The sequence below is a fragment of the Seriola aureovittata genome, chromosome 10 (assembly GCF_021018895.1).
Source record: "Seriola aureovittata isolate HTS-2021-v1 ecotype China chromosome 10, ASM2101889v1, whole genome shotgun sequence".
Lineage (NCBI taxonomy): Eukaryota > Metazoa > Chordata > Actinopteri > Carangiformes > Carangidae > Seriola > Seriola aureovittata.
The window spans coordinates 2,536,983-2,564,825 of NC_079373.1; the positions used below are offsets into that span (position 1 = coordinate 2,536,983).

A 27,843-nucleotide genomic window follows, 5' to 3' on the forward strand; every position below is an offset into this window, starting at 1 on the left:
AAAAAAAATTCTGATGTTGAATTAACGTGTAAAACTGAGGAAATGAATGTTGAAATGGTCAGACATAGTCATCAGAGTTTGGAGAATCTGGCATTGAGACAATACAACAAGCCACAAATAACACAACAGGCCACTTCTACATTTGACAGGTTGTTTCTCTTGGGTTGTGAACCTTTACACAGCAGTAAAAATCTGTTTAGTCAGTAATATTTTCTTTTCTCATAAGTGAGTGTATGTGTAACACTGACACTGGTATTGACCTGACATTGACTCTATACAAACTACAGCTGAATTGACTGAAGCAGTGCATGGCAATCTCTGTGGGTATCTGGGATTGTTTACTGTTTACACGCTTGTGGTCTCTCTGCAGGAAGCTTACTGTGAATACCTCCGGACGATCAACTACATATCACACGCACTTTTGGAGGAAGCTGGGTCACAAAGTAAGATCTGAGTTGTGGCATGTATGACTTATGTTTAAGATATATACTAAGATACTTTACGATAAAATGTCTAACCTCATGATTTCTTTCTCTATTAAATGTTTAGTATGTTTACTCAATCCACTCACCTGTGGACACAGTAACTCAGAAATATAAGACGGGACCAGCCAGTTTAATGCTTTATAGGTGATTAAACAAATTTTAAAATCAATACGGCACTCTGTGGTCAACCAGTGTAGATTTGCCTGACTAAGACTCAGCTTAGTCTGACATTTACTGCTTGAGGACCTATACACAGTTTTACTTTTACTGAGCTGCTCTCGTTGCCTATGATGAGGACTTCTGTCTTTCTCATGATTAAGTTTGAGGAAGTTGTCTGACGTTCAGTCCCTGATAGCTTTTAGACAGTCATGCAGTGTGGAGAGTTTACTGAGGTCTTTTGTATTGAAAGAAAAATATAACTGTGTATTATCTGCACAGTTATAATTTTTTGTCTGCATCTCCTCCTCAGTTTCTTAGTTAAAAAGTTGTGGCAGCAAGTTAGACAATTGCTAGCAGCTTGTTAAATGGGCTGCATGAAAACACATAGTTCAGGACAAAGAAGCCCTTAAACATGTCACTGAGGTCAAATTGTTGACCCTGCAATACTTCAGATTCAATCAAAAATCACATACCAATTCACATACCACTGTTGAGAGCCTTAGATTGAACCTGCCTCATTATTAGGTTATACCAGAAGAACTGTTACATCAGTAGAGAAATGGGCCTTCATTCATGGCTTACTGCTAAACTTACTTATGCCTTTATTGAGATCATGTGAAGTCCTGAGGTTTCTTGTTTTGCTCACCAAAACAAAGTCCTATCAACAAAATTTAAATGGGAAAAACATATGGAAACTCTGAAAGCAGAAACTGTATTGATTTTACTTTCAGGGGCACATAATTCATATTGAAATATAGCCTCTAACTTTTGCACTCAACAGAAGGAAGAGGCTCAATCATCCAAGATTAAAGCCACGAGCAGCAACAAGCAGATTTCAACCTTCACAAATCTGAGTGAAGTCACTGCAGCTAGTTTAATTTAAGGAGTGACAGTAATCACACACTTTTCACACAGATTCGAATGATATGTGGGTTGTATGTTCAGGAGACAACGCAGGATGTCTCCAGTGAGTTTAATCAGGATTGCTCAAAGACGTCTTGAGTTATGAGCAAATATAAGAATGATAGGCCACGCCCACTCGCACTGATCAATATGGCACCTCGGATTTTGGTTAATACTTGCCCCACTGGGTTTTCAGATACACATTTGTGGCATTTGTTGCGCCCCCTATGTGTTGGGACTAAAATGCTCTTGTAAACCTTAACCTTAATAATAAACTGGCACAAACTCGATAGGGTTCCAATCCTTTGTTGTTAGAACCCGAATTAAATTAGAAATATGTTGCAAAAGAGGCTAACCCTAACAGTAGCATCAAAGCTGCATCGAGGATTCTCAGCCCTCTAACAACATCTAGTGCTAAACAGCAGAAACTGCAACATTAGAGTGAATTTCATAGAGATGCAGTATCATGTTCACTTTGTACCTTGGTGAAAATTTGTCTGCTGGGTCATTTTGTCTGAGATGTCTTGCTCTCTTTTCTTTTTTTATTTTTAAGTATATTTTTTGGGCTTTTATGCCTTTATTCCATAGCACACAGTAGAGAGACAGGAAACGGGGAGGCAGAGAGAGAGAGGGGGAATGACATGCAGTAAAGGGCCGTCCGATGCAGGACTTGAACTGAGGCCGACTGCAGCGAGGACTATAGCCTCTACACATGGGGCGCCTGCTTAGACCACTACGCCACACGACGCCCCAGTCTTGCTTTGCTCTTTTCTGTTTAATTTTTTTGCAAGTACCTTGAAGTGCTTTGATACCGACTAAGACTAAAGACAAACAGCTTACTGTGTCACTGTAACCCACATTTAAAAAGAGATCAATCATATGGAGCTGTTTACCTTTACTTGTTACTCAAAGACACACTGTAATGTTGTTCCTGTGCTCTTACCGTTTTGAAATATGTGTTTGAGCTAAGAGGGCAGGAAAACAAACTATTAGAAAAATGGGGACAAGAAAAGAGAGAAAAATATCTAAACACACATAATTCAGTATATCATACTGTATGTACAAGCACACGCATCGATACACATGGTCTATGGCAACGGTTCTCTCTCATAACAATATGGAGGCCAAATAATGGTTGCTCAGAGAACTCTTTATTTTAATGATAACTATGTCCTTAAACATATTCAATAATCATTTCTTTTTAAAACATTTAACAACATTATATATATTTCTACATTTTTTCAGCAAAATTGTACAGTTTTGCAAATGATTTGTCGGCCCATTTGCAGTCCTGGGAGCCACCGGTCTATGGTGCACACATAGGTATTAAGAGTAAGTAAATATGGTAAAAAAAAGAGAGAGAGGAGGGGAAGGGGAGAAAAAGAGGGGAAAGGAACAGCTAACTGTATGTATACATGTAATTAAATTACACATGCACACATTGCAAATGATAAGTTGGTGGGGGGGGCTGTCTTTGATTTTCCTGCTGGTTGATGTCCATATGTTATTTGTGCATGTCAGTTTTCTATGAGACCACTATGATGACCTCAGATGAAATGTATAAACCAAGAGAAAAAACTCTGAGGTTTGAACATGTGTCAGTCAGTGGACTGGTGGATGGGACCAGTCCAGACTTGCGTCATGGTGACAAACAGACCAGAAGCAGCAGCCTCTCCCATTGTAGTTAATCATTCTAACCAGATTTGAACTAATCAGTGTGAATACAGTAGTTGACTGTTAGCATGAGTTGGACTCAGATCTTAATCGCATGACTTTTCTATAATATACCTGCATTAGATTAACCACAAAGGATCACTTCTCATAAGCTTTTCTCTTCTCTCTTTTTCTTTCCCGCTCTCAGAGGACAGGGAGATGGTGGCGGTGGAGGTGGAGCGTATGTTGAGGCTAGCGGAGCAGTGTCTGGAGCGAGCCAAGTCATTTATAGAGAAGAGCACTGACCCTCCTGACCTGTCAGCCTCTGCCTCTCCTTCCTCTTCCTGTTCACCTGCCCAATCAGAGCCCCACCAGACTGCCGTCCTCCCAGTGGCTATTGCTGCAAACACTGGTGAATATATCCAATCCTCCAGTCCAGTCTTTTACAAACATAATGTTCAATCTCTGCTAACTCAGAGTCTGCCCCGGGATCACAAATCAAAACTAGCCATTGTACAACCACATGATTTTTTCCTTTAAACCAATAAGAACTTTTCTCACTGTCTTTCACCTTTGCTGTCACTGTCCCACTATCTGGTGCTCTTGTTGATCCAGGTCGTAAAGCTACCAGCCCCACAAAGACCGGTCACCGCAGGGTGTTGTCAGAAGGTGGCGGGGAGCTCTCCCCCTTTCTCCCCCCTGAAGTCTTCAAGAGACTACAAACAGTGGAGTCACAAGACGCAAGCAAAAAGTAAGGGCAAATGTTGCTCCGTTCAATGGAAGATATCCTCTGAAGTGAACAACACAGCAATGATAAGAGAGATTTCCAAGAACCAGTCACTTCTGGATTCCTTTCCAGTAACCAAATCAGAGCATCAAACACATTCTTACACTCTTTACTGTGTAATAATCTACATTTTAGACCTGTGGTTAGAAATGAATGAATTTAGAAAACTCTTGTTCCTTCTCACTGCCGTGTTTATGTTCAGTTCTCTTTATGCCTACGGATCATTTTTATTAAAAATAGTAACTTGCAGAATGTTAACATTACCATATGTGAATGTTGTTGGTGCTTGAGCTCTTTGACTAATGACTGACCTGCTGAGATTAGATTTGATCTGTCACTGCTTATAAATCCCCTTAAAACCTTCTTCATCTCTGTGAATTTTTATGTATTTCTTCTTTTCTTTTTTTTGTTGTTTTATTCTTGTTTTATTCTTGTTTTATTCTTTTGTGAAGCACTTTGTGACTGTTAAGAAAGGTGCTGCAAGGTGTACAGAGAGACTGATTTATGTGCCTTTGACTCACCCCTTCAGTAACATGTTGCTTATTTGTATTTTGTTTGTTTGTTTGTTTGTGTGTGTGTGTGTGTGTGTGTGTGTGTGTGTGTGTGTGTGTGTGTGTGTGTGTGTGTGTTTGTGTGTGTTTGTGTGTGTGCTGTAGGGAGCTGACACCCATTGAACAAGCTTCACGATTGAACCAAAAGTTGAAAGCCAATTACGAAGCTCGTCTGGCAAGACTCACACCTGGTCAGGCCAATCAGAAGACATCTTTGGTAAGTGTGTGTGTGTGTGTGTGTGTGTGTGTGTGTGTGTGCGCGCGTGCGTGTGTGTGTGTTTTTTAGAGGGTATTTATTTTTTATAAATAAGGACTTTTATTTTGTGAAATAGCTGAAATTAAGCTTTTCAAATATGAAGAAAAAGGACTTGACCCAGAGTTTTTCTAAGACTACGCATGATTGTGGACCAGAAGTGAGAACTATAGGTATATTGACTGTGTTGGCAGTTTATTAGGAACACCTAGCTAAAACTAATGAAGGATAATTAAATAATCCTGTTATGAATCCTCATCTGTCATGAAGGTTGTTCAGTTTGTGTTGAATGTAGCCTTCCCTCATTGATATAAATGTGGTAGACAAAATAATTGAAACACCTGTCCATATAACACAATACAATTCAACAACACCAGAAACTGCAACCTTCAAAATTACAATAAAGTTGAATCAGTAGAACTGTCATGAAGGTTGGATTTATTGATGGACTGTTGTATTAGACTGCATTAGTTTTAGCTAGGTGTACCTAATAAATTGCCAACTGACTGCACTATACAAATAGTGTAGGTAAATAGAATTTAAATAAATACAAATTAGTCAAATTGAAATATAGATGAAAAATACACACAATTCAACTTTACTTTACTTACCTATTTGACATTCCCTCTTTCAAATAATCCAACCACCAAGTATCCATTCATGAAGTGAAATCGCACACTTTAGGATCCCCAGGACTATGGATGAACATTAATTGTTTGTAAGAGTGGCATTTAACAGAGTAACAGGATGCAGAAGTAATCCTGGTATCAGCTGATTAATCTGCCTTTTCCAAACTATTGTTATTACATCGGTCAACATCTCCTCTCTGGACCGGTTGGACTGATGCTCATATTAGTTAATCAGTGGAACTAAAAGTTTTAAATGGGTTCAGCATCCATCATTGCACTGTTTTGTACAGTTAAGTGATAAGACACACAAAGAACGTGTTCACAGCAACCTTTGTCTCTTCAAAATGACTTTATTATTTTCCACAGACATACGAAGCTCCTTCAGCAGTGTGTCTTCATTAGTTTCAAAAGACAACAGTCAATTCAAATACCTTAAATTTGATGCGGTAACTTCCTCTGCTTCCTCTATATGAGATGAGTCAGTAAAAAAGTGTTGAAAACAATGATTGTGCTCTTAATAGCAAAATAATTCTCAACCTTAGGAAGGACTACACATATCCTAAACAGAAATCATGACTAATGTACAATTTTTTTTATTGAAAAAAAACATGACATAAATAACCAGAGGACAAACAATAAATACAGATCAAACTTATCACACTAAGTCACACTAAACAAACCAAATAATGAACGCAAACACAAAACACTATAATATCAATCAGGCTAAAATAATTGAATAAGAGACAAAAACACACAAAGACAAAATAATTCAGATTCTGCATTATTTTTTTTTTTTTATCTCAACTAGCTTTCTACTTCAATAAACCTTTCCCCTTTTTATGCATCCAAGCCGGTGACAGCCAAACCCAGAGACGTATTGTTTTTGGGTTGTCTGTCTGTCCATCCGTCCCATTCTTGTGGACACGATATCTCAATAACACCTGGATGGATCTTCTTCAAATTCGGCACAAATGTCCACTTGGACTCAAGGATGAACTGATTAGATTTTGGTGGTCAAAGGTCAAGGTCAAGGTCATGGTAACCTCAGAAAACACTTTTTAGCCATTACTCAAGACTTCACACAGAAATAATGACAAAATTTCACACAAATGGTTTATTTAACTCTGGATAAAGCAGGATGTAACCAGACACCAGTTTGAGTCGCGGAGGCATACAACCATGAGGCCATAATTCTAGTTCTAAATGTTTTTAACGTCATCATTTATTTTTGCGATATATCCCTCCATAATAAAGCGATGGTTAATAAACATTCTAAATTGATTGATATTCAATGACTCCAGCTTTGAAAATAAATCTTTTCTTTTTTAATAATAAAACTAATGTGCTATTGTACTAATGTACAATAGTTGCCTCAACATTTTAAGCGACATCGTGTGTGGTTCTATTTTGAATTACCTGTGGTACTTCCGGTACCGAGCGTACGTTAGCTTGACGCATCTTACCAGTTGCTAAATGAATACCTGAGTGAAGGGGCAGTGGGCTGCGTCTCTGAGCTGCATGCGATATTTAAGCATAGATAACTTTACAGCTTAAGAAGCACAACTTTCTCTTCTCGTCGTGTTCATCTTTTTGAAGAGAAAGGTCACTTTCTCCAGACAGAAAAATCATGGTAAGCGAGAGGCCTCAACATTTAACCTGTAACTTAATGACACATTTTCTTAATTACCGTCGTTACTAAGCTAACTCATTTGCACCGACATTCCTCCTGTGTGTTGTTTTAATTTAAATAAAAATAATGTTAACTTATCGTTCAGATACCGAAAATGTTTCGGCGTCAAGTGGAGCTCCGTGCTTACTGGAGAAAACTAAAGGCGTTTGTAAAGGTAAAGTCACATCAGCTAATTCACGCTACAGAGCATCGCTGACACACCACAAACATCCAGACAGCAGTAGAAACAAAAAGCAAACTTCCAGTCTTTTATGGAGTATCCACAGTCAGCAAGAAGCGAATGATACTGTTATTTGAGTCCCTTCATTGTAACTGTATGACAAGCATTCACAGTGATGTTTATGGCGTCTGGACGTTTATGTATTGTGGCAGATATCACTCATCACAAGAGACGCTATGCAGTCATTAGTGTTGCCATGGCAGACGGTATAATTTAGACTTTTTGTCTGTTTCAGTAATTTAAGATGAAGAATAATTTCTGTTCTTTATTTATGGCTATTTTAGAATTTAGATAGGAGCTGGGATGGGCCATGATGTACTCCAGCAGCAAATAAATTTATTTGTGTATGTAGTTTTTGACACTTGACTTCTTGTTTCCCCTGGTAATATTGACAAATCAACCATAAGGTAATCTTAATAATAGTAATAATAATAATCTTTATTGTCCACAAATGACTCACAAACAATTGAACAAACAATAAATACATACAATTAGCACAACATGCACAGTACAAATAACAATAAGAGATATGATTCCAGTGTGAATGATGCTTAAGAGTTATTAAGTTATTGCATTTGGTATAAAGGACTTCCTGTAAATGTTCTGGTTGCTCTTGCGGCTCTACAGCATCTTCCTGGGGGCAGTTTAGTGAATACTTAAAAAAGGTGATGAACAAGATCATGTACAGTTTGTAGAAATTCTTGTTTCACCTGGAGTCTGTATATACACTACAGTTGTTTCTACTCTTTCCCTATAATTTTACTGGCCATGTTTGTAATCCTGGACAGTCTGTTTTTGTTCTTAGACCCCAGGTGCCCAGAGCATGTGCACATATTAAAAGTTAAAACACTTTCCACAAGACTTCTGTAAACAGTCTCTAAAATGCTCTTGCTTATATCAAATGAGTCCAATTTCCTGATCAGATACAAACGCTGCTTTTCTTTTTTGAACATGTGTTCAGTGTTGGCTGTAAAACTTAAAGGGCAATCAAGAGGTTCCTAAGTATTTGAACTGCCATACCACTTCGACAGGCTGATCATTAAACAGATCAGGTGGAGAATAATGGCACTGAGATGTCTCCCAATAATCAGCTCCTTCGTCTCATTTTGGTTAATAACCAGGGCAATGTCTTCACACCACTTGGGCCTTATGTTTGTGCTGAAATGAATGGAAATTTTCTCTATATAAACTATTCACATCTTAATACAACTTTACATATTACCTGTTCCTCATTATATGTAATTGCGTGAATGTATGTGATTAAAGTAACTCTCCCTCTCCTCTTTTGCAATGCAGAAGCTCTCTCTCCAGCGGCAGATGATGGAGAACCTCATCATCGCCAAGGCCAGGCAGGATGCTGTATCCTTCTGTTGTCAGCTTGTGTTCTGTTTTCACTGTGTTGTACAAGTCTCCATCTTTGCTGTGCGACTGGTGAAGGTTAGTTTTACTGGTGTCCACAATTTTTTTTTTCCAATATTTTATATATATTAACATTTCATCTGGTTTCTGCGTGGAGGGATGGCAAACATCAGACTCATAGCGAGCAAATATTCAAAAGGGAAAGAGCCTCTTATTTCTACTCAGGTATTTGACCTTAAGCTGCCAGACCACCAGCAATGACAGGCAACATACTGTGTTATTGAAATGCAAAAATCAGGGCCTTAGTTCTTATATTATTGTTCAAGTGGTCAAGAAATACATGGAGCTGTGCTGGGACAGAGAGAACGTCTCATGTGAGGGAATGTAGATTTCTGATGATAAAATATTGTCTTTGAGGTCACTTAGCATCGCTGCAATTTATTATGTTTTCAGATTTCCCTGGTTATATAGTCCACAAAGCAGTGATTCTACATTGTTGACTGTACCTAGAGCTAGTTGAGCATGTATGCTCATTTACGTCCATGCCCTTCACATTGATGTCGGTGCACACCTGGAAGCTATCTTTAACTGGTGGCAACTCCTTTTCTTTTGATGAATTCTGTTTCTTGTTCTGTAAATTCAGCTGCACAGGATAATGGAGTCTAATTGCCTTATATATAACGAATGATGTTTGGAGGTTTCCTTAATGTGTGGTGTAACATTAGCTACAACGGAAGATGGAGGAGAGAAGACTGAGGCTCCAGGAGGAGGCTAACAGGTATCTAGTTTTATTGTGAGCGACTTTTTGATCAGGAAGCTGTGCAGCTCTTTGCTACTGTGACAACTAGCTTTCCATGTGGCTGACTTGACTTTATTACATTAGTTTAGACTTGGGTATTTACCTATACATCTATAAGGCTGTAAATGTTGAATACAATATATTCAGTTCAGATTTTCAGATGGAATCATAAGCTTCTTTTTCCCTAAGTGAAGTATAGTTTTCGTTTCATGTCTCAGGTCAGTTCCTTCCAGCGTCTCCTAAACTTTGAAAAGATGTTTTCACCCTCTCATGTTCCAAAGTGCATTTGAAAGGCTCCATATGGAGTCAGTGGTGTTATCTATTTGTGTACTTATCTAAGGGGTAAAGCTTTCAGTAAATTCTTGGAAAGGGTTTAGTCAATTTTGGATAGCATTTAGTGTCACACAGTTTTGAGAACGATTCCCTGTCACATTTGCTCTTTCTCAGAAAAAGCTCAAAGATCACAGATAGAGTGAAAACTCCTGCACGTCATCAAATTATGTCTGTAAATTAAGTTAGGACATGAAATATGATGGCAGAGTGCATGTACTGTATATTAGCATTCGCTTTTGCAATTTTGTTTAGATCAGTGGTCATGACACAAAATCTACTGTATAACTTACTGATCAATATGTAAATGAAAGTAATAAATAAATCTGAGTCTGTATTGGGATATTAATAAGTTTAAAAAAAGTCTTTCTACACTAAATCCACAAAGAAGCAGGTTTCATATTGTGGTTTCACAGTTTTCCAAAAAAGAAAAAAAACATCAGTGACTCTTGTCATATACTCACAATGGTGATACTTGCAAGGTTGGCAAGTATGGATATATGTAAATATGTTTCCTGTGTTTGTCACCACAGGAGATTTGCAGCATCTGGGGCAATGACTGCAGAGGAGCAAGAACAGCGTACACTCTATACCAACGTACTGGAATATGAGCAAGACCATGTAAGTTTGTGAGTAAATGCTGTAAAAACCAAATGATAATGACATACAATATATTCATGAAGTGTTCAAACCCCTTCACTTTTTTACACATTTTGAATAGAGGCAAATAATAAAAGTGAAATAAGTTAGTGGGTCTGAATACTTCCTGCACTGTAAGCCACCACAAGTTAGCAGACCTGGAGGTGATGCCTTTGAGTTGTGGTTACTTGGTCTGTTGAAAATCTGTGTGTTCACTATTTGATTGTATGAAATGCTAAGTCAAACACCTCTGTGCTTATGTGTAGCTCTTTCCAATAAATAGTTTTTGTTTTTTTTTTTTGTTTTTTGTTTTTTTTACAAAAAAAAATGAATAAAACAACTGTCAGTTTAAGAAGATGAATCAACCAATCAACATGGTTATATGAAATTGTAGATACGGTTACCAAGAAGTCATTTATCCTTTTTTGATTCTTTAGGATTGGCCCAAACTGTGGAAAGCCAACATGAAGGAGAATCCTGATGATGTCACATTAGTGTCACGTCTAGTCTCCTACCTGCTCAGGTAACTGCAACACGGACAGTTTAAATAAGGTTTAAGTTCATATTTGTGCTTAACTGTAGTGACGCTTGGTTGAATGTTAACATTTGTTAAACCATGGCATCATCAAAACACATGAGATTATAGGATGTGCTGTTAACCTTCCCATCTGGTGGAGGTTGACATGTTGTAGTGTTTTTGTCCCTTTGTGTGATGTAGTTTTTAGAGATGGTAGAACAGGGTTAAACCTGCAGTTAGTTGTCATCTTCAGAGATAGCTCCAGTTAGTGTGACTCAAGATTGTTTCCATACAGACTTAAATAATGATTATACAACAGAGACGGACAGAAAACGTGTTTGTTAACATATACATGTACATTGTTCTTCCGAAAGGATGGTACACACTGAAGACTCTTCCTAAATTAAAGTTTTTTTTCAACACCATATAACGTAGATGTAAACAAGTCCACATCTGTATTTTTACCTGCAGTGTGTTGTTTGTACTTGTCCCTCTTACCTGACTTGGCCAAGCATCCAAATGAAGCAAAGAAGACAGTTAATACAGAAATCTGTAATAAAAATGCAAGATCGGTTATGATTTACTTTGTTTTTAAACTTTTATCATTGATTTTGTTCTTAATTAGCTATTGATGATATAGAAGTATAGCCCCTCATCTGGCTAATTGTCTCTTACTGTACATCTGATTGGGGCTTGTATAGCTGCTGGATGCTGTCATGATACCATATGTAACATGATATTCAGCATTTTCATGCCAAATGAGGTTTGACCAGCATTTGTACTGTGTCCTCAGCCGGTGTGACCACCCTGTGGTGAAGCTGCTGAGGAAACACCAGTACAGGGTTTACAACGGCCTCTACCCCATCGTCAGTAAAGGCCTCCCCCAGAGTCCTGCCGTGCTGCTGAGACCCTCTCGCAGCACTCACAACCTGCTTCATCCAGGTAAGGCCAGAGCCAGGTGATCAGTACATGTACCTATGAATCTTAAACACTGAGTCTTTAAACTGACCTGACTGTACTGAACCACTGTTGTCACTGAACAAAGTAGCTTTTAGCAGTGGTGCTCCCCTCACTGGTGACAGTGGTGGAGTGTGCTGCTGTTGGCTCTGTTGTGATAAACAGTAGCCAGGTTTCCGTTGCAGTTTTGCATAGTATAATAGTGATTTTTTATTAATTTATTTAGATTTTTAGAAAAGTCAACAAAACACAATTGCGAATGGTCTGTGCTTTTGTTGCAAATAAATATCATTCCAATTAAACGTGTGTATTTTCAGCAGTCTGCTTCTCTGTTGGAACAGGCTCCCTGGGCCACGATACAGCAGTCACCAAAACATGAATGCGTAAAAACTGTTTCCATTTCAATTTTGTGAAACATTTCTTTGTTGAATCGTCTGAAAAACCACCTCATGCAAGGGTATACATTTTCTTGCGGCATTTGAGAGTTTTTTTTTATTTTTTGGGACTTCAGTTGTTTCCATTACTTATTTTTAATTTTGCAATTTCAAATTGCACATTAAGCAGATTATTGGAAAGGTAACTACTGCTGTGCAGGCCTATGCTGGTTTGTACAGAACTGAATATGAATTTGACATGAGTAACAGACGGAAGTGATTCATTAGCTCCACGTCTTATTTGTCTGATGTATAAATGCTGGGTTCACATGTGGCTTGTTAATTTTCTTGGCTCCCATCTTTCCTATTTTCATTCACTGACTGTGTCTGAAATCATTGACTTTTAAACATAGATTTTCTGTCCACTTGATGGACTTGTAAATAGTTCTTTTAAAAAGTCCAGAAAAGCCACTGTGCTGCAGTGTCAGCTTTGTTGAATAAAGAACCAGTGTGCAAAACACATTCATTTCTTTCTTGTCTTTCTTGTCTTGAGTCAGAGCCAAGGATTAACAGAACTTGCCCACCCTCTTTTTTGTAAAGTTTCTGTTTTATTACATTAGAAAAAGGACGATTTGAACCAGTTTGGCTTCTCGTCGGGCACAAAGGTATCAGAGTTATAGTTTTATAAGGAAAATAAATCAAGTAAGTAACAAGTAATGGCTAAATGGTAAATCACACTTGTATAACAGTCATGGGTGCTACATTAGCATTCATTCATCTGTTTATGTTTTGGGTCATACAGAGACGAAGAGAAAGTCGACCAACACTGTGAGCAGTGGCCAGAGCTTCAGCACCAGCTTGTCGCTCTCCCCCTCGCTCTCTCATGACCTCAACACTAACTATGACGACGACGACGAGGAGGAGGAGGAAGGGGAAGAGCCTCATACACAGTTGACGGTGGACCGGGAGAACTCGTTTGAGGATCTGGAGCAGTTTCTGACTCAGCTGGACTTGGCCCCACCCCATGACAGCACAGATGACACTGGCTCAGATTCAGAGCTGACCTGTGATACCTCTATGCTGAAGGAGGGCCACATACAGGAGCTGGAGATGAGGGCGATGAAAGAACATCTGAAGGCCATTGTCAAAGACATTCATATTGCAATCGGTGAGCACGACCACAGAGGATGAATCCTGTTGCTTTTGAGGATGATTTTACATTAAGTCAAAGTAAAAGTTGTTAAATATTAAAAGAGCATGTTTTTTTTTTTTTTTATATTTCAGATCAACTCCTGTCACTGTGTTTGCTGTCCTTTGAGTGTCTAAACACAGCCAGCTCTAAAGACCTGTGCCTTGCAAGCATAGAGGAAGCCTTCTTCACCCCCCTGTGGAGCGCCCTGGTGGCTCTTTTCAGGTAGTGCAACCTAAATCCTTCATGCCTTAATGTTATCTTAAACTGGCTAAGTGAAACTGGCTGTAAATGAGTTAGACTGAGAGTTTGACTGTATTTTAAACTAGCTTTTCCAAAGGATAATTAGAAAATGCTGAAAGTTGTCAGTACAAAGCTTCTGACTATTTCTAATGAACTAGAAAAACATGAAATCATTGTGCAGCAAGTGCCAGATTTAAAATGTGCATTGTTGGTCTAGTTGTATTACTGGCAGGTAACCTTTTGGAGAGTTGCCACACATGTACATTGAATTGAAGTGTTCAGACCCCCTTCACATTTTGTTGCAGTCTTATGATAAAATAATTAAATTATTTTTCCCTCATCTATGTACACTCAGTACCCATAATGACAAAGTAAAAACTGAATTTTCGAAATCATGCACTATATACAGTATATAGTGGTTGTTTTTGCCTGCTTTCAGACTAGTATACCATTATAGGCTATTACTTGGTGGTGTGTTGAACAAACGTTTTCCATCTAAGTCATGGCTTTCACACTTCACAAGCAAAGCAATTTGCTAGTTAAAAAGCCCCCCAAAAAAATCCTAAATCAGTGTGTGCCTGTGTAGGAAGTCAATTTAAAATAAATGATATGCTTTAGAAAATGGTTCTCAATAGACCAAATCAAATGACAGATCATGGATTTGCTCCATATTTTGCTTGACTGTGTGAAAAACAACTGGACCAATACATAAGTGCAAGAAAGTTGAGAATCAGACTATGTGGGTTGTGTTCAAATAAACTCAACCTAATTGTGAGTTAGTGACAGTTGAGTGACAGCACTAACATGTTCACGGTGGACGGGGAAGAGACCACAGGCTGCAGACATTTAGTATTGTTAGTGTTTTATTATTACACTGCAGTGTAAAGCAAGTGTTAGAGGTTTGCATGAATTGTTTCCTAGAAATTCAGTGCGAGTCGATGTCTCTCATTGACCAGCATGTGGCAGTGTTACTTTAAGTATGTCAGCCTCTTCCAGCTTCTATTTCTGTTCTAATTCTCATTGCCATGCCACTGATAATTTTACAGACTATAATTCAGGGATGGGCACTTGAAGAAATTTCCTTGATTGATCATCGGGAAAATTAAAGATCAATTATGGATTCATTATTACATTTTTATATTAAAATATGCCTTTGGCAGAAAATACTAAAGAAAGCCTCTTTTTCCTCAATTAAATCTATTATTAAACTAAATCTTTCTATTATTCCAAGAAGAAATTATAGTCCAACAACAATCCTCTTAAACACGGCAGTTAAAGTTTAATTATTTAACTATTAAACAGAACAAAAAAGATATGCAGTGCTCCTAATGGCAGCGGAGCCCGAGGCTCTGAGCCAAACCCCTTCACAAATAACAAGCCAAAGCTACGGCGCTTATACACGGCATTGCAATGTTTACAATGAGCTTTGTTATTTTTCAGCTCGAAGTGTTCCCCAAACTTGGTCTTGCTCTCTTCGTGTTTACCTGCAGCTGAGTATTCATTTTTCTCAGTTGAAAATTTAAATTGCGCCCCGGCCAGTTGCTGCCACGTAGTGAAATTCATTGCATTGCTTCAAGACACACTACACAACACAACCTCGTTGATACACACGTTGGATCACATAGATCAACAAAATTCTGAACGATCAATTATCGATCATCTATTAATCATTCCCACCCCTACTATACTTGAGTGAAGAAATAATAATATGGTCTTTACTGACTTCTGCTAAATGTACCTCCTCTCACATTATCATGAGAAATATTTCAACACCATTTTTTGTGTTACGCTGCTTCCGGTATTTCCTGCACTCAAAGAAAACCTCTAGGTTTTAGAGTGTTTAGTGTTAATACTAAATAATGGTAAAGATAGGTGGTTTTGTTCTCTTTCATTTGACAGTGGCCCATCTCCAATCAAAATGATGCCACATTAGGTTATATCAGGGACAAATGACAGACGGTGCCATGAAAAAAAGACTCACTTGTATTTATTGTTTTTGTTCTGTGACACACCAACCTCTTAACGAAAATAAAACACATTTATCTTTTCCTTCTTTCTTCAGGCCAGAGATACATTTTAATAAATATTGATAAGGCAGGGCAGACGTGTTTAGAGTGTGACATTTTTCTTCAGGCTGTCCTCAGCTTGAATTAATTCCAAGTAGATAATTTTGATCAGATTTCAAGCAAATTACTGAGTGATTACATTTTTTTTTCCTCATTTTGTCTGGATTTGAAATGTGATGATGTCCTGTTTTCCACGTCACTGCTAAGTCCACTGTTGGCCTGAGAATGACGAGCACTGTTATCAGCTTCTTTTTACCTGCCCTCAGGACAACCTTACACAGTCTTTCCCAGACTTATTCTGTCATGCGTCCTTTCAGGAGCAGAGCAAACTTCACCTTTTGTATTTCTTTCTCAGGAAGGTCAACAGGGAAAGAGAGCAGGCCTTTGAAACGAGTATGAAACTGTACCAGGATGCCTCACCTGGAGTTCTAGGTGTTCCCTCGAAACTGTTCCCCCCAGAACCTGACACACTGCAAGGTTCCTACCCCTACAAGTCTGCTGTTCAAGAGCTTAAGCTTCTTGTTAAAGACTGCTGTCCACAGAAGAAGCTGGAATGTATCGGTGAGTCACACTGTGTTGATTTTATTCTCCCTGACACAAGTGCTGACTTTTAGGACAGAGAGTATTAAATCAGCATGAAGGAGGAAATCCACCCTTTCCTGGTAGAGTATCATTACCTTAGAGTCGGTGCTGACTCTTAAGGACTTAAGGTCTTGAAAAGTTTGAAAAAGAATTGATTTTAGTTTCTCCAAAAAAGCCTGAGAAGGAATTAAAAAGTAAGTGCTAAGTAGGTAATAGTTAGTAATAAAATGTTTTGTATCCATTTGCAAGCTGTCAGGCAACGTTACACACCTGTACACTAAAAGGGGGATTATTTTCCTCAGTCAGGTTTGCCAAAAATCCTTTCTGTAGAAGAAGAATGAGTGCAGAGCTGAAAAAGTTCAATCATATAAACGCAGAGATGCCTGTTGAAAGGGAACCTTAATCACTGGACAACCAAAAGAAGCAAAAAGATATTTGGGCCTGTAGGGAGAGAAGTTACATATGTGCTCATAAAATAAGATATAGAGAAGATAGTAAGTGAAGTATTGAATAGCATTTGCAATGTTAAATTCATTTTCGGTAGATAACTCACTATGTTGTACAACATCTTATTTGCAATATATTTTTCCAGGTTGTTTGTGTTGTAGTCTGTATAGTTTCTGATGATGTGTTGTTAGAATTACATTTATTCGTTTAGTAATAACCACCCCCACTTTTCACCAAGGAGGATCCTTAGTGGAGGTAAGCGGCAGAGACTGAACTCCTCAAAACCTCTAGCCACTGGATCAGCGCTTTGGTTACTGATCCAGTGAATGTCTCAATGAGGGTGAACACTAATCTGGTGGAGATCCTGAACTTACTGTTATCTCTCCAACTCTTCATCTCTTCTTGTTTGAACAGGCCTAATGATGGATCCATGCAATCCTCACTGACGTCTGTGGTATTAACTTCAGTAGCCGTGGGTTCTGCCTGGAAGCTCTCTAAATTTGATATGTCAACTGAATCTGTTTTGCCTGCAACATTAATGGGCTCAATGAGCAGCAGATTGTACCAGTTTTGCGTTGCTCAAAAGTAGTGGAGTCTCTCTCAGACAACTTTCAACTTAAACTTGTTGGAATAGACACTTTTCCATCCCCAAACCTTCAGGGCTTTGACTGTGTCTCTGTCTTCCTCAGACTCTTCATCTTGTTTTGGCTCAGTTCAGTGATGTAGCTCTCCAGCCATTCCTTTCGTCACTCAGTCTGTGTCGTGCAGTGTGAGCCAAAACACTCTGTCAAGGATTTCTGCTTCAGTGGGCGGCTCTTTTGTATACAGAGTAATGTTGCACTCCTCTATGTCGGGTTCAGTCAGTTTGACTTGCTCACCTCCGTGTGGACAGTCCTTTCCCTAGTGGAACATGCTTCAACAAACGGTACATTTTGATCTGCAGCCGTATCTATCCAGGGGGTTGGTGCCAGGCTGTGGTGTCTCTGTTGATCATTTTGGGACCATGGTTTGCCCTCCTTCACCTTTGCGGTGTCCTGATTAATTCCCAGTTGGAGCGGACAACTTTCCTCCAAAAATCCTCTTCAGTGCTGATTTCATCGACTCAAAAGTCAAATATGTACATGCTGTCAGAGCTAACGGTCGGCCTTTTCCCGTCCAAGCACGCAATATCTAGTAGTTTAAATGCTATAACTCAATTTGGGAAGTTCCATCTTGTATTTGTGCTTTCGTGAGTATTCAAAATCAGTTATAGTCCATCATGGATACACTACTGTCTCACTGGATTAAGCTGAATAAGTTTTCTTCTTTGAGTCTAGTTAAGTCATCAAGTTTCACAAGCAAAGAATTCATAGCAGTGTCCTCATTCAGATCATATACCTGTATTTCTGTTGCAGTTTCTCTTGCTCTTCTTGACAGCTCTAAAGCCATAGCGAGCGCTTTTTTCACTTTTCCCAAGTTCTGTAACTCTTTCATTCTTTTAACCTTCGTATGGTTTCCCTAGTTGCTAACCATCCTCTGCAACCACTGTTAAACAACAAAATGACACACTTCTAAAGTTCATCGACAACCATGGGTGACGGCTATGTTCAAAAAACTCTGAAGAACAACCCTCTATTTCTGACCCCTTCACAATAAGAGCTTCCCCTTTACCTTCAGAGGACATGTGCGATCATATACAGATAGCCTTTGTTCAACTGAATATAAGGCAGCCAGCATAGAGGTATACTTACACAATACATTTTTAATGATTGAAAGTTAACACTAAGATGTTCTTTTCCTTTGATTGTTAAAGCTCTATATTTTCCTCTTCTCCTGTGTTTTATTTGAAGTGTTGATCCATAAGAAGATATATTTGTAGTTTTAAGAACCAAAAACCATCTCAGTGTAGTTTTACATCTCCTCTCTCAGGCTTCTCTCTGGAGCTCTAGTAACAACAGGTCTGTTTTCTGACTGATCCAATAAAAATATAGCAGATTTCAGGTAAGAGAGATAAGATAAGATATTCCTTGATTAGTCACACTGGGGAAATTTGCAAGGATGATAAACACTCAGAGAAACCAAATCCTGCAATGTTGGATGGTGGGTCCAGGTGGGCGGGGCTTGGGGCATGGCTGAGAGTGGTGACTGCTTTGTTGTGACATCACAAAGTTACTGAAGTTCTGACGGCTGGTTTTAAGGCTCAGTTTCTGAATACAGGCTGTTTGCATTTCTCTGTGGACTGAGGCTTTGATACTTTCACAGTATTAATATAGAACCTGGACCTGCTTTATAATCAAAAAATAGACGAATTAATTGATTAAATCTGGGTTTCTGTAAGTGGTGCTCTTTTCTCTGCTGTGGCTCTCATGGAGGTTTTAGCTGCTTTATATACAACATTTAAAAAATGTTAGCCATCACATCCAGTGCAGCCATTACATGAACCTCCGACTGATGTTTATGTTGTTTATTGCCAAAAATGGAACATTGGTTGGTGTGGGCGTGCAACTCATCCATAACAGCCCAAATCTGATTTTTAATTTGCTAAATTACTTCTAACGATCCTGATTAATCCTTGTCATGCGGAGCCGGTTAATTTAGTAGTTATGTTTTTGATTATGGCGAGACATTCTGCTACATTCCTTAGTCACAGACCATCAGTGCTCTCTGTCTGTATCTGTATATTGTCAGTTTGGTCCAACATGGACGATTATACATGTTGCTTGTGCTATGTTTTGTTCCAGTTAGGACATTACGTGTGATCTGTGCCTGTGCTGAGGATTACAGGTGTCTTCATGAGGTGGACTCTGCACCCAAAACAGCTGCCATGTGAGTATCACTGAACTATTACTGAAACTGAAAGTGCCAACTCGTTAGGGTTTTGGTATAAACAAGAAAGAAAATGTGCAGAACAGTGTAAGTCTATTAAGTTTGTGTGTATTTTTTTTGTTTTTGGTTGAATGCCTCCAGATTCGACCTATTCAAACTTATAGTATAGAAATAAGAGCCCTCTCTTCATTTACTACATGCTTATGATAGGGAGGAAGAGACTACCCCAAAGTCCAGTGAAAGTACCCAAACATCATTTAAGGGCTCCCTGCCTTGGTAGCTGCCCTGTCAGGTCTCATCAGTGCTCAGCTACGCCTGGCACAGCATGGGCTGTCCTAGGTCTATTGCCCCCTACAGAGTGCCTCTTCCTGGCCAGGTCTAAAAGTAGGTCGTCCTGTCTGGGTTTGGAACAGACCCAGGTCACAACAACGGAGAGAAGATGAAGGCGATGGAGGTTTGTGGAATCCATGATGATGCACAGAGAATCAGACAAAGGCTCAGTGGGTCAAAACACATATAATGGAGCACATACAGTCCACTATGAACTTAAATTGTTCTGTGTTGACAAAGTTTGAGCGAAACACTGAAAAATAAATGAATACAGAGGAAGTTTTATGTATCTCCTGATTGTGGCTTCACGGTATCCTCTGTACCACATCAGAGACGGCAGTGAATTAGTCATTATGATCAACCTCATCACTGCCTGGCTTAACCCTCATTTGTAAGTTAGTGGACTGACAGTTGGCATCATTATTGTACAAGCAGAAACTGAGACTCTGTGTGAACACACTAGTAAACAAACTGAGGGCCAAAGTTTTTTTTCCCAAGGTGGGTGGGGAACTTAAGTCTTAGAATAGGAGCATTTACTGGGTTGTTTTGAGAGCCAGTCTTAAGGTTAGTCACTTTTTAATGGGGCTTAAAATAAGCCAACATGAAACTCATCAGATATGTCACCAACAGTTAAAGGGGTTTTAAGTGCCTATACCTGCACAAAGAAAAAAAATCATGCACCAAGTCTTGTTTCTTTTCCAAAGAATTATCTTATATCTCGTCCGTTTTTTTTAGTGTGTTGGACTACTTAATGTTTTTTGAGAATGGCTGAGACTTAGCTCCACTTGCTCCATATCTGTCTCCTTGTATTGGGAGTGTTTGTGAAGTGATCAGGGATGGCGGAGTAGAAGAGTTGACCCGGCACAGCACTTATTTTTGTCCAGAAATGTAGTGACGATGAAGGATTTTTGTGTCCTCCCAGTATGTTCAACTGTAATGCACTGATGGAGTTTGTTTTGATACATGAGCTAAACATGGCCAAACCACATAAGGCATCTGAAACAATTATTTATTTTTTCTTGTTAAGTTTACAGCCCAAGAATGCAATCATGTCAGCCATCTCAGGATATAATCTGTGGTGAAATTCATTGCAGCTTTGCCAAAATAAAAGAAATCTATGAATCAAAGCCAGCATTTCAAAGGCACAACTGTTTCTCAAAGGCAAACTCTGGCATTACAAGCTCATCACAGATCCATTTTAATTTTACAATGTCATGTTGGAGCCAGTAACCACTGGCAGCTTTAATTCAATAAAACTTTAATTCAGAACTGAACTTAAAATTTAGCTTCTAAATTTAATTCTATGCTCCTCAAAGAGGGTAAAGTTGGATTGTGAAGTTTCCTGTGTCCAATCTGCTAGTGGTCACATTTTGTCAGTCTTCACTGCGGCTCAGCACAGGCCCATATGTGACTGCTTTTCTTAGTCCATCTAAATACAGGTTGGCTCTCTGCATGTCACTCTGACTCTGACTCATACAAAGTGTTTTTGATCAAGGCCCGGCTCAGATTTTGGAGGTGGATTTATAGCTAAACAAGATGTTTTGCTGCAAGACAAGCTCATATTTCAGCAGGAATGATTGTGTTGTATATTTATGTTGTTTTTGTTTTTTTTTTAAATATTGCATATTTACTTTTCAGAGTTTCTGCCTGTTTGCTGCCACACCCTTACACTTCAGGTTCTAATTTACAATCTCACAAACACACTTTATTGTCCTCGCTGCCCTCTTCTATTCATCAAGCAGCAGTTTTCATCACTGCTTTGTCTTTAACCAACTGGGAGTTCACTTGTTCTCCTGTGTGCTTCTGTCCATATACCTTTCTTTTTTCTCTTCTATTGTGCAGCTATATTGGCCACAATTTTTCCTCTGTATCCTGTTTAATTAGGAATTATTTTACCCTCTGCCCATATCTGCTGTTTTTTTTTCCTTTTTTATTTTGATCCTCCATTAATTCAGAATGCATGCAAACTCTTAATGTTGCCTAATCTTCTCACTGAAATCAGTATTTAAGCATGTGGGGAGAGTGCATTGTGTCCTTGGAATGCAGAGACACCAGTTTTCGTGTGAGAGGAGCGATGTGTGTTTACAGTAGTGAACTCAGAAGATTATAATTCAGGGTTTGTCTGTGTGTGTGTGTGTGAGGTCCAACTCTCAGTGGTTACATGAGCCTGTCCACACCTTCCACAACCTGCAGAAGGAAAGTATCCAGTTGCATGCGGCCGGGTCAGTCCAGGGCCAGCAACCTACCTTCTCACGCAAACTAGCAAGCAAGCAGTTAGCCCTGCGTGTGAGTCCTGATAAACAAATGGTCACTGTCTGCACACAGGGAGAATGCTATCAGGCTGTCATCATCTCCCAGGCTGCAATTTGTCCTCCCTACAGATCTCGGGGAGAGAAAAAAAGCTTTATCACTCCCATCCCTGAACACGCATCCCATTAAGAGCTACATTTGATTTAGTTTCCATTCAGTCCCCTGGGGAGCACATGCCATCAGACTCTGTAAATGTCACTCTCTATTTTCCCTTATGCTCTATTTATTTACTTGTGTTTTCCTCTTTTACTCAGTCTCACCGCCCTCTTCTTTCTGTTGTCTGACAGCGGTGCAGATGACCTGCTGCCCATCCTGTCCTTTGTGGCTCTGCGGTGCCAGTGTCCTCAGCTGGTGTCTGAATGCGCTGCTCTGGAGGAGTTCATTCATGAAGGGTGAGTCATTATGATGGAAAAAGATGGTGAATGAACGTCTCCTTTTGTTTTCACCAAATAGATGAAAATTTGTCTGAGTAGATGTGAGTAACAATTTTGAAGGAATGTCCACTTTCATGATGCCCCTCCCTGTGTCAAGGAAGAAATTTTGCAAATGGCCTCAAACCTGATGGAATCTCTGCCAGCTTCAATTATTATCACAGTGACTGCTTTGGTTGATTACAGCTTTTCAGGGCAGATCTATATTTGGAAGTTTGAACCTGGAAGTGTATTGTGCTGGTCATCACTAGCCCCTTTTATACAGAGATACAGAGTTCCTTTATGAAGACCCCCCGTTATGTTGTCTTTGCTTGTTTACACTGAACCAAACAAGCCGGGATAACCTCGTCCCCATGTGTAATTTTAGTTAGCCTGGCGGCATTTTGAATCAGCGGCGTGACGTGTAACACTACTGCGTTGGTGTCCTGTCCCACTGCGATTTGGCTCAGTCACTATCTCTGCTGATTTGTTATGTGACAAAGTTCTTGCAATCAATTTGTCAAAATTTCATAATTAATGAAGCATGCAAGAGATGATTTCATAGATAAGTATACACTTATTTAAAATCAGACTTTCACAGATAGGAATCATGCCATACAGCAAAATGCTCCTGTCTGTCATTTTTCATTACTGAAAAAGTCCTGGAAAATTATCTCTAGGAAAGGGTGGGAACCTTGAAAATCTCTATATAGTAAGACATCACAGCTGCAATACTATTGACAGTCCAGTATCCAGTTTTTAATCAGATGACCATATGACGGGCTGACAGGTTCACACAGTCTTAAAATAGTGTTGTATCAAATTCCAAGGTAGCAGCGAAGTAGGACAGCTGGGGAGGGCTGGTGGTCTTGAGTTGAGATCACACTGAGTATCATTGCGTGTGAATTCAGACCACACCCAAAAGATCAACTAACGGCTGTAAAACAGTGGGTTGTAAAAATGGTCAGTTTGGCAGTGGTTGAGGAATGCCAGGATATTTGGGATTTGGTTTTTTCTTCTCTATAAAAACACAAATAAAGTCCCAGTTGACATTTAAGTAGCTCAGTGGGTTGGAAGGCTTCAAGTGAAAGGAGAGGTGGAGGGTGGAATGATTGGTGAGTGGTTTAGTCAGCTGACAGATTTTATGTCTGACTATAGCTCACAAACAAGCCAGTCAATGTATGAGGCCTAAAAAACATTAAGGTAAGATAGGAGTGACATGATAGAAAAAGACACTAAACCTGTAGAGCTCTAATGGTTTTCATTTCATTTTACTTTGACTTTTTGTTCATGTCTTTGCTAACTGCGTTTCAAATAAAAGCACATTTTGTTTTTTCTCTGCTTCTGAGGTCAGAAGTGAAATGTACGCTAGATCCAAGTGGAGCAGCAAACATTGACATGACATTTTTGACATGAATTGATTTAGTGTTAGTCTTTTTCTGTTCTAGTCTTTTGATAAAAATGTATATTCATTTAATTATTAGTAGAGTTGGGTCATTAGTTTTAGTTTTGACCTACAAACAACACTTTCTGTTACTTCAGTTAAGTATTGGTCAGTGAAATCTTACTCTCATTTGCATTGTACAGTTTTTTTTTTTTTTCTTCTAAGCAATAAGACGTGCGGTTACCATGGTTAAAGTGTTGTCTACTGCAAATTGTCACTCTCAAACCCTTCCTATCTAAACAGTGCAGTTCTCTCTCACTCTGCATTATAACAGTTCCCTTCTCATTCCAATGCAGAGCACTGTGATTTATCAGCTCCATTACCTGTTCACTAAAATACAGTCCACTTTTTAAACAAACTGCCTAAACCTAAGATTATTTTATGCAGTAATATTCCTTTGAATATTAGGAAAAGTGGAGCAACATAAATAACCAGGTGGATTTGGTTTAGCAGAGTGAGTTATTGTGATGATTGAATGTTTCAGATAAATATTAACAGAGGCTTCTAAGGATAACAAAGGGCCAACAGGTACTACTCAACAAATAAAAATAAGCACAACCAACAGAGGACTTCCTAACCCAGGGTCGTTTATTCTTTACCTATTTGACCTAACAAAAAAATATAAATCAAAAAAATCATCTTAAAGGGCCAGTGTGTGGGAATTAGGATGATCTATTGGCGGAAATGGAAAATCATTTTCATAAATATGTTTTCATCAGTGTGATATCGCCTGAAGCTAAGAGTTGAAATGTTTTCATTAGCTCAGAATGAGCCCTTCAGATCTACATAGGGAGTGGGTCCTCTTTTATGGAGCCCACCGTGTTGCACTGCAATATTTCTACAGTAGCCCAGAATGGACAAACCAAACACTGGCTCTAGAGAGGACCTTTCACATTTTTACAGTACCTGAAGGCCACTGTAAGTTGTACTGCACACTTGGGAAGGGAGGGGTGAGGGGAGGGGTAATCAGTTGATTGTAGTCTGTAACTTCACTGCTGGATGCCACTAAATCCTACACACTGGTCCTTTAGAAAAAAAAAAGTTCTGAAATGAACCAGAGGGGGAAAAAATCATGTCACAGAGGGAGTATGGATTACATTAATATACATTACTGCACATATGATATAATGTTCTATTGTCTCTTGTTATCAGCTAACACTCACTCCTCTGTTCCAGCTATTTGATAGGAGAGGAGGGCTACTGTCTGACCTCCATGCAGAGTGCCTTGGCCTATATTGAGTCACTGCACACCGGAGGAACTTACCTTCCTGCGGACAAGCTCATATGAAAAAGGTAAATTTCATTCTGAACATACTAATAAACATTTTTTGGCCTTTGTTTAAAAACAGCTGAGAGCATATGTTGGGAATGTTTCATGTTTCAAGAATATTGAAGTGTTTGATGTCAGCGATTAAATCTCTGGAAAAAAAAGTAAAAAATATTGGTGGTTATCAAAAATGATGTGCCCATATAAAATGTATGCGTCATCCCAGCCCTCAAAACCTCTTCTTCTTTTATGGAGGCATATGTATAAGCCATAAGGTTTTTAACCAAAAAATGAAGTCCTAACATAACCAACAAAGCCAGACTGTTGCAACGAAAAAGACACCATTTATTTTCCCAAACAAATAGGATAGAATGATCATAATCACTAACACAACACAACAACAACAGCAAAAGAAGGAAAGCCACCAGACCATCCCACAAAGGGTCATAGGATCTGGTTTCTTCCCTCTAACGTTAAAAAAAAAACAAAACAACAATCTAACCTAACAGAAATAACACCATGAAAATAGGACTACTGGACCCATCAGTCAAAGCAAAAAAAACAACAACATGAAAACAAAGCCCCGAACCTAGTTACCGCAGCAGTGGCTGGCAGATAGAGAGAGTCTGAGCTGGGATAACTGCCGATGCTTTATAGATTTCCTTCCACCAATCGGCCCAGACCAGGTTCACCTGAGTAAAAGGAAACATACAAATCATGACACATTTGGCATATCACCAGCAGGGGGGGGAAGAATGTAATAGCATAAAAACAAATTGAGTGTTATATACAGTACTGTTGCATTAATAACTTAATATCTCAATGAACAGCACTTGAGACGACTCCAAATGTTCTTTTTGTCTGGAGTCATTTTGCCATAACCGCTCCATCAGATGTTGGTTTAGCGTTGCTCACTTGCCTCCAAGCTGCCAAAAAAATCTATTATTGCAGCTTTAAGACTTTGTGTACTTTCCATGGAAGGATTAAGTGATTCGGTGATTCAAACCATTCTGAGTAAAAACTCTAGAGACTGTTGTGTGTTAAAATCCCAGTAGATCAGCAGTTTCAGAAATACTTGAACCAGCCCGTCTGACACCAACATTCACGCCACATTCAAAGTCACTGAGTCACATTTTTTCCCTGTTTCTGATGTTTGATGTGAACATGAACTGAAGTTCCTGACCTTTATCTGCAGGATTGTATGCACTGCACTGCTGTCACACGATTGGCTGATTGGATAATTGCATCAATAAGCATGCGTACAGGTGTTCCTAATAAAATGCTCAGTGAGGGGAAATAATGTCCATGTCTTAATGACTCATGTCATAACAACTGTTCATGATCCACTCATGGAAAGGGAGAGGGAGGCATTAACAGCACATATTTAAAATGGACCTGATGTCTCAACTCGTTTGGGTAAGCATTTTTGCCTACAGTGATAAAGGTGTTTAATAAAACAACATGTCTGTGCAAAGATCCCAAGCTGAAAACACCCAATCTCTGAAATATAAATGTAATATCAACTGATGTTAGTTTTGTCCAGAAAACATCAACCAACGAAACACAAGCCCATGACCAGCAGAGGCTGGCTGCTGTGATGTGATGTTGTTTTCTGCGAAATGTTGGTTAATATGATAAAGAGCAGAATATTGGTGTATGGGGGATCCTTGAATATGATCTGGAAACCCTCAACTTCCAACTGTGTCATGAATAATTGACCAGCTGCAACCCGACAGCAGTGGAGTTGGTGATGAGCAGTGGTGAATCTGAAATAGTAAATATTTATAGTTTAAATGTTTCAAAGATCACAGCATTGAAAACAGTGATATTATATTATTATTACATCAGGCCCTATATTATATATTTCAGGGATTAGGTGTTTTTGGCTTGGGATCATTGCTCAGACGTCTTTATCAGATTTATATTGAGTTAAAAAAATGTGAAATATTAGTTTAAAATCAGAGAAAGATTTTGTCAATACCAAATTCGAAACAGCAGAGGCTGCTGCACACACAGTGCGATAACACACATGCATGTATGTATGTATGTATGCACGCATACACACACACACACGCACACACACACCTTGATGTAGTCAGTGTGCATGCAGCAGTTTAAACTGACCAACATGGTGACAGACCCATGGTGTGAGAACATTCATTTAAAAGTCAGTGTTTCATTTAAACAGACTGAACAGTGATGGCTGTAGCTGCTAATGTTCTGAGCACCAAGCTGGTGTTATAAACTGTCGCTACGTTAGCCTAAACAAGCTAACGTTAGCCTTTGGAACGTTGTGGGTGGAGTGTCGTTACAACCGATGTCAGCTGTCACAGTTCACAAACAACAACGGTAACGTTTCAGAACATGAACATGTTGACGACATGTTGATGTGAAGTGAACAACTGAAACTCTCTCAGCCTGAACTCAGTGAACAGATCTGATGTC

General features: G+C 39.0%; 1 protein-coding gene across 1 annotated transcript in view; it reads left to right on the forward strand.

Annotated features, from left to right (window-relative positions):
* The window catches only part of vps9d1 (VPS9 domain containing 1), a 35,357-nt gene that overhangs the window by 1,814 nt on the left and 5,700 nt on the right, over positions 1 to 27,843 (forward strand). The window contains exons 2-16 of the mRNA XM_056387810.1: positions 371 to 443; positions 3,409 to 3,612; positions 3,816 to 3,951; positions 4,644 to 4,755; positions 8,627 to 8,689; positions 9,415 to 9,467; positions 10,352 to 10,439; positions 10,895 to 10,980; positions 11,768 to 11,916; positions 13,108 to 13,473; positions 13,590 to 13,719; positions 16,159 to 16,364; positions 19,553 to 19,637; positions 22,565 to 22,669; positions 25,308 to 25,424. Coding sequence (XP_056243785.1) covers positions 371 to 443; positions 3,409 to 3,612; positions 3,816 to 3,951; positions 4,644 to 4,755; positions 8,627 to 8,689; positions 9,415 to 9,467; positions 10,352 to 10,439; positions 10,895 to 10,980; positions 11,768 to 11,916; positions 13,108 to 13,473; positions 13,590 to 13,719; positions 16,159 to 16,364; positions 19,553 to 19,637; positions 22,565 to 22,669; positions 25,308 to 25,419 — 1,968 coding nt within the window. The 3' untranslated portion in view covers positions 25,420 to 25,424. The remainder of the gene's footprint in view (positions 1 to 370; positions 444 to 3,408; positions 3,613 to 3,815; positions 3,952 to 4,643; positions 4,756 to 8,626; positions 8,690 to 9,414; positions 9,468 to 10,351; positions 10,440 to 10,894; positions 10,981 to 11,767; positions 11,917 to 13,107; positions 13,474 to 13,589; positions 13,720 to 16,158; positions 16,365 to 19,552; positions 19,638 to 22,564; positions 22,670 to 25,307; positions 25,425 to 27,843) is intronic.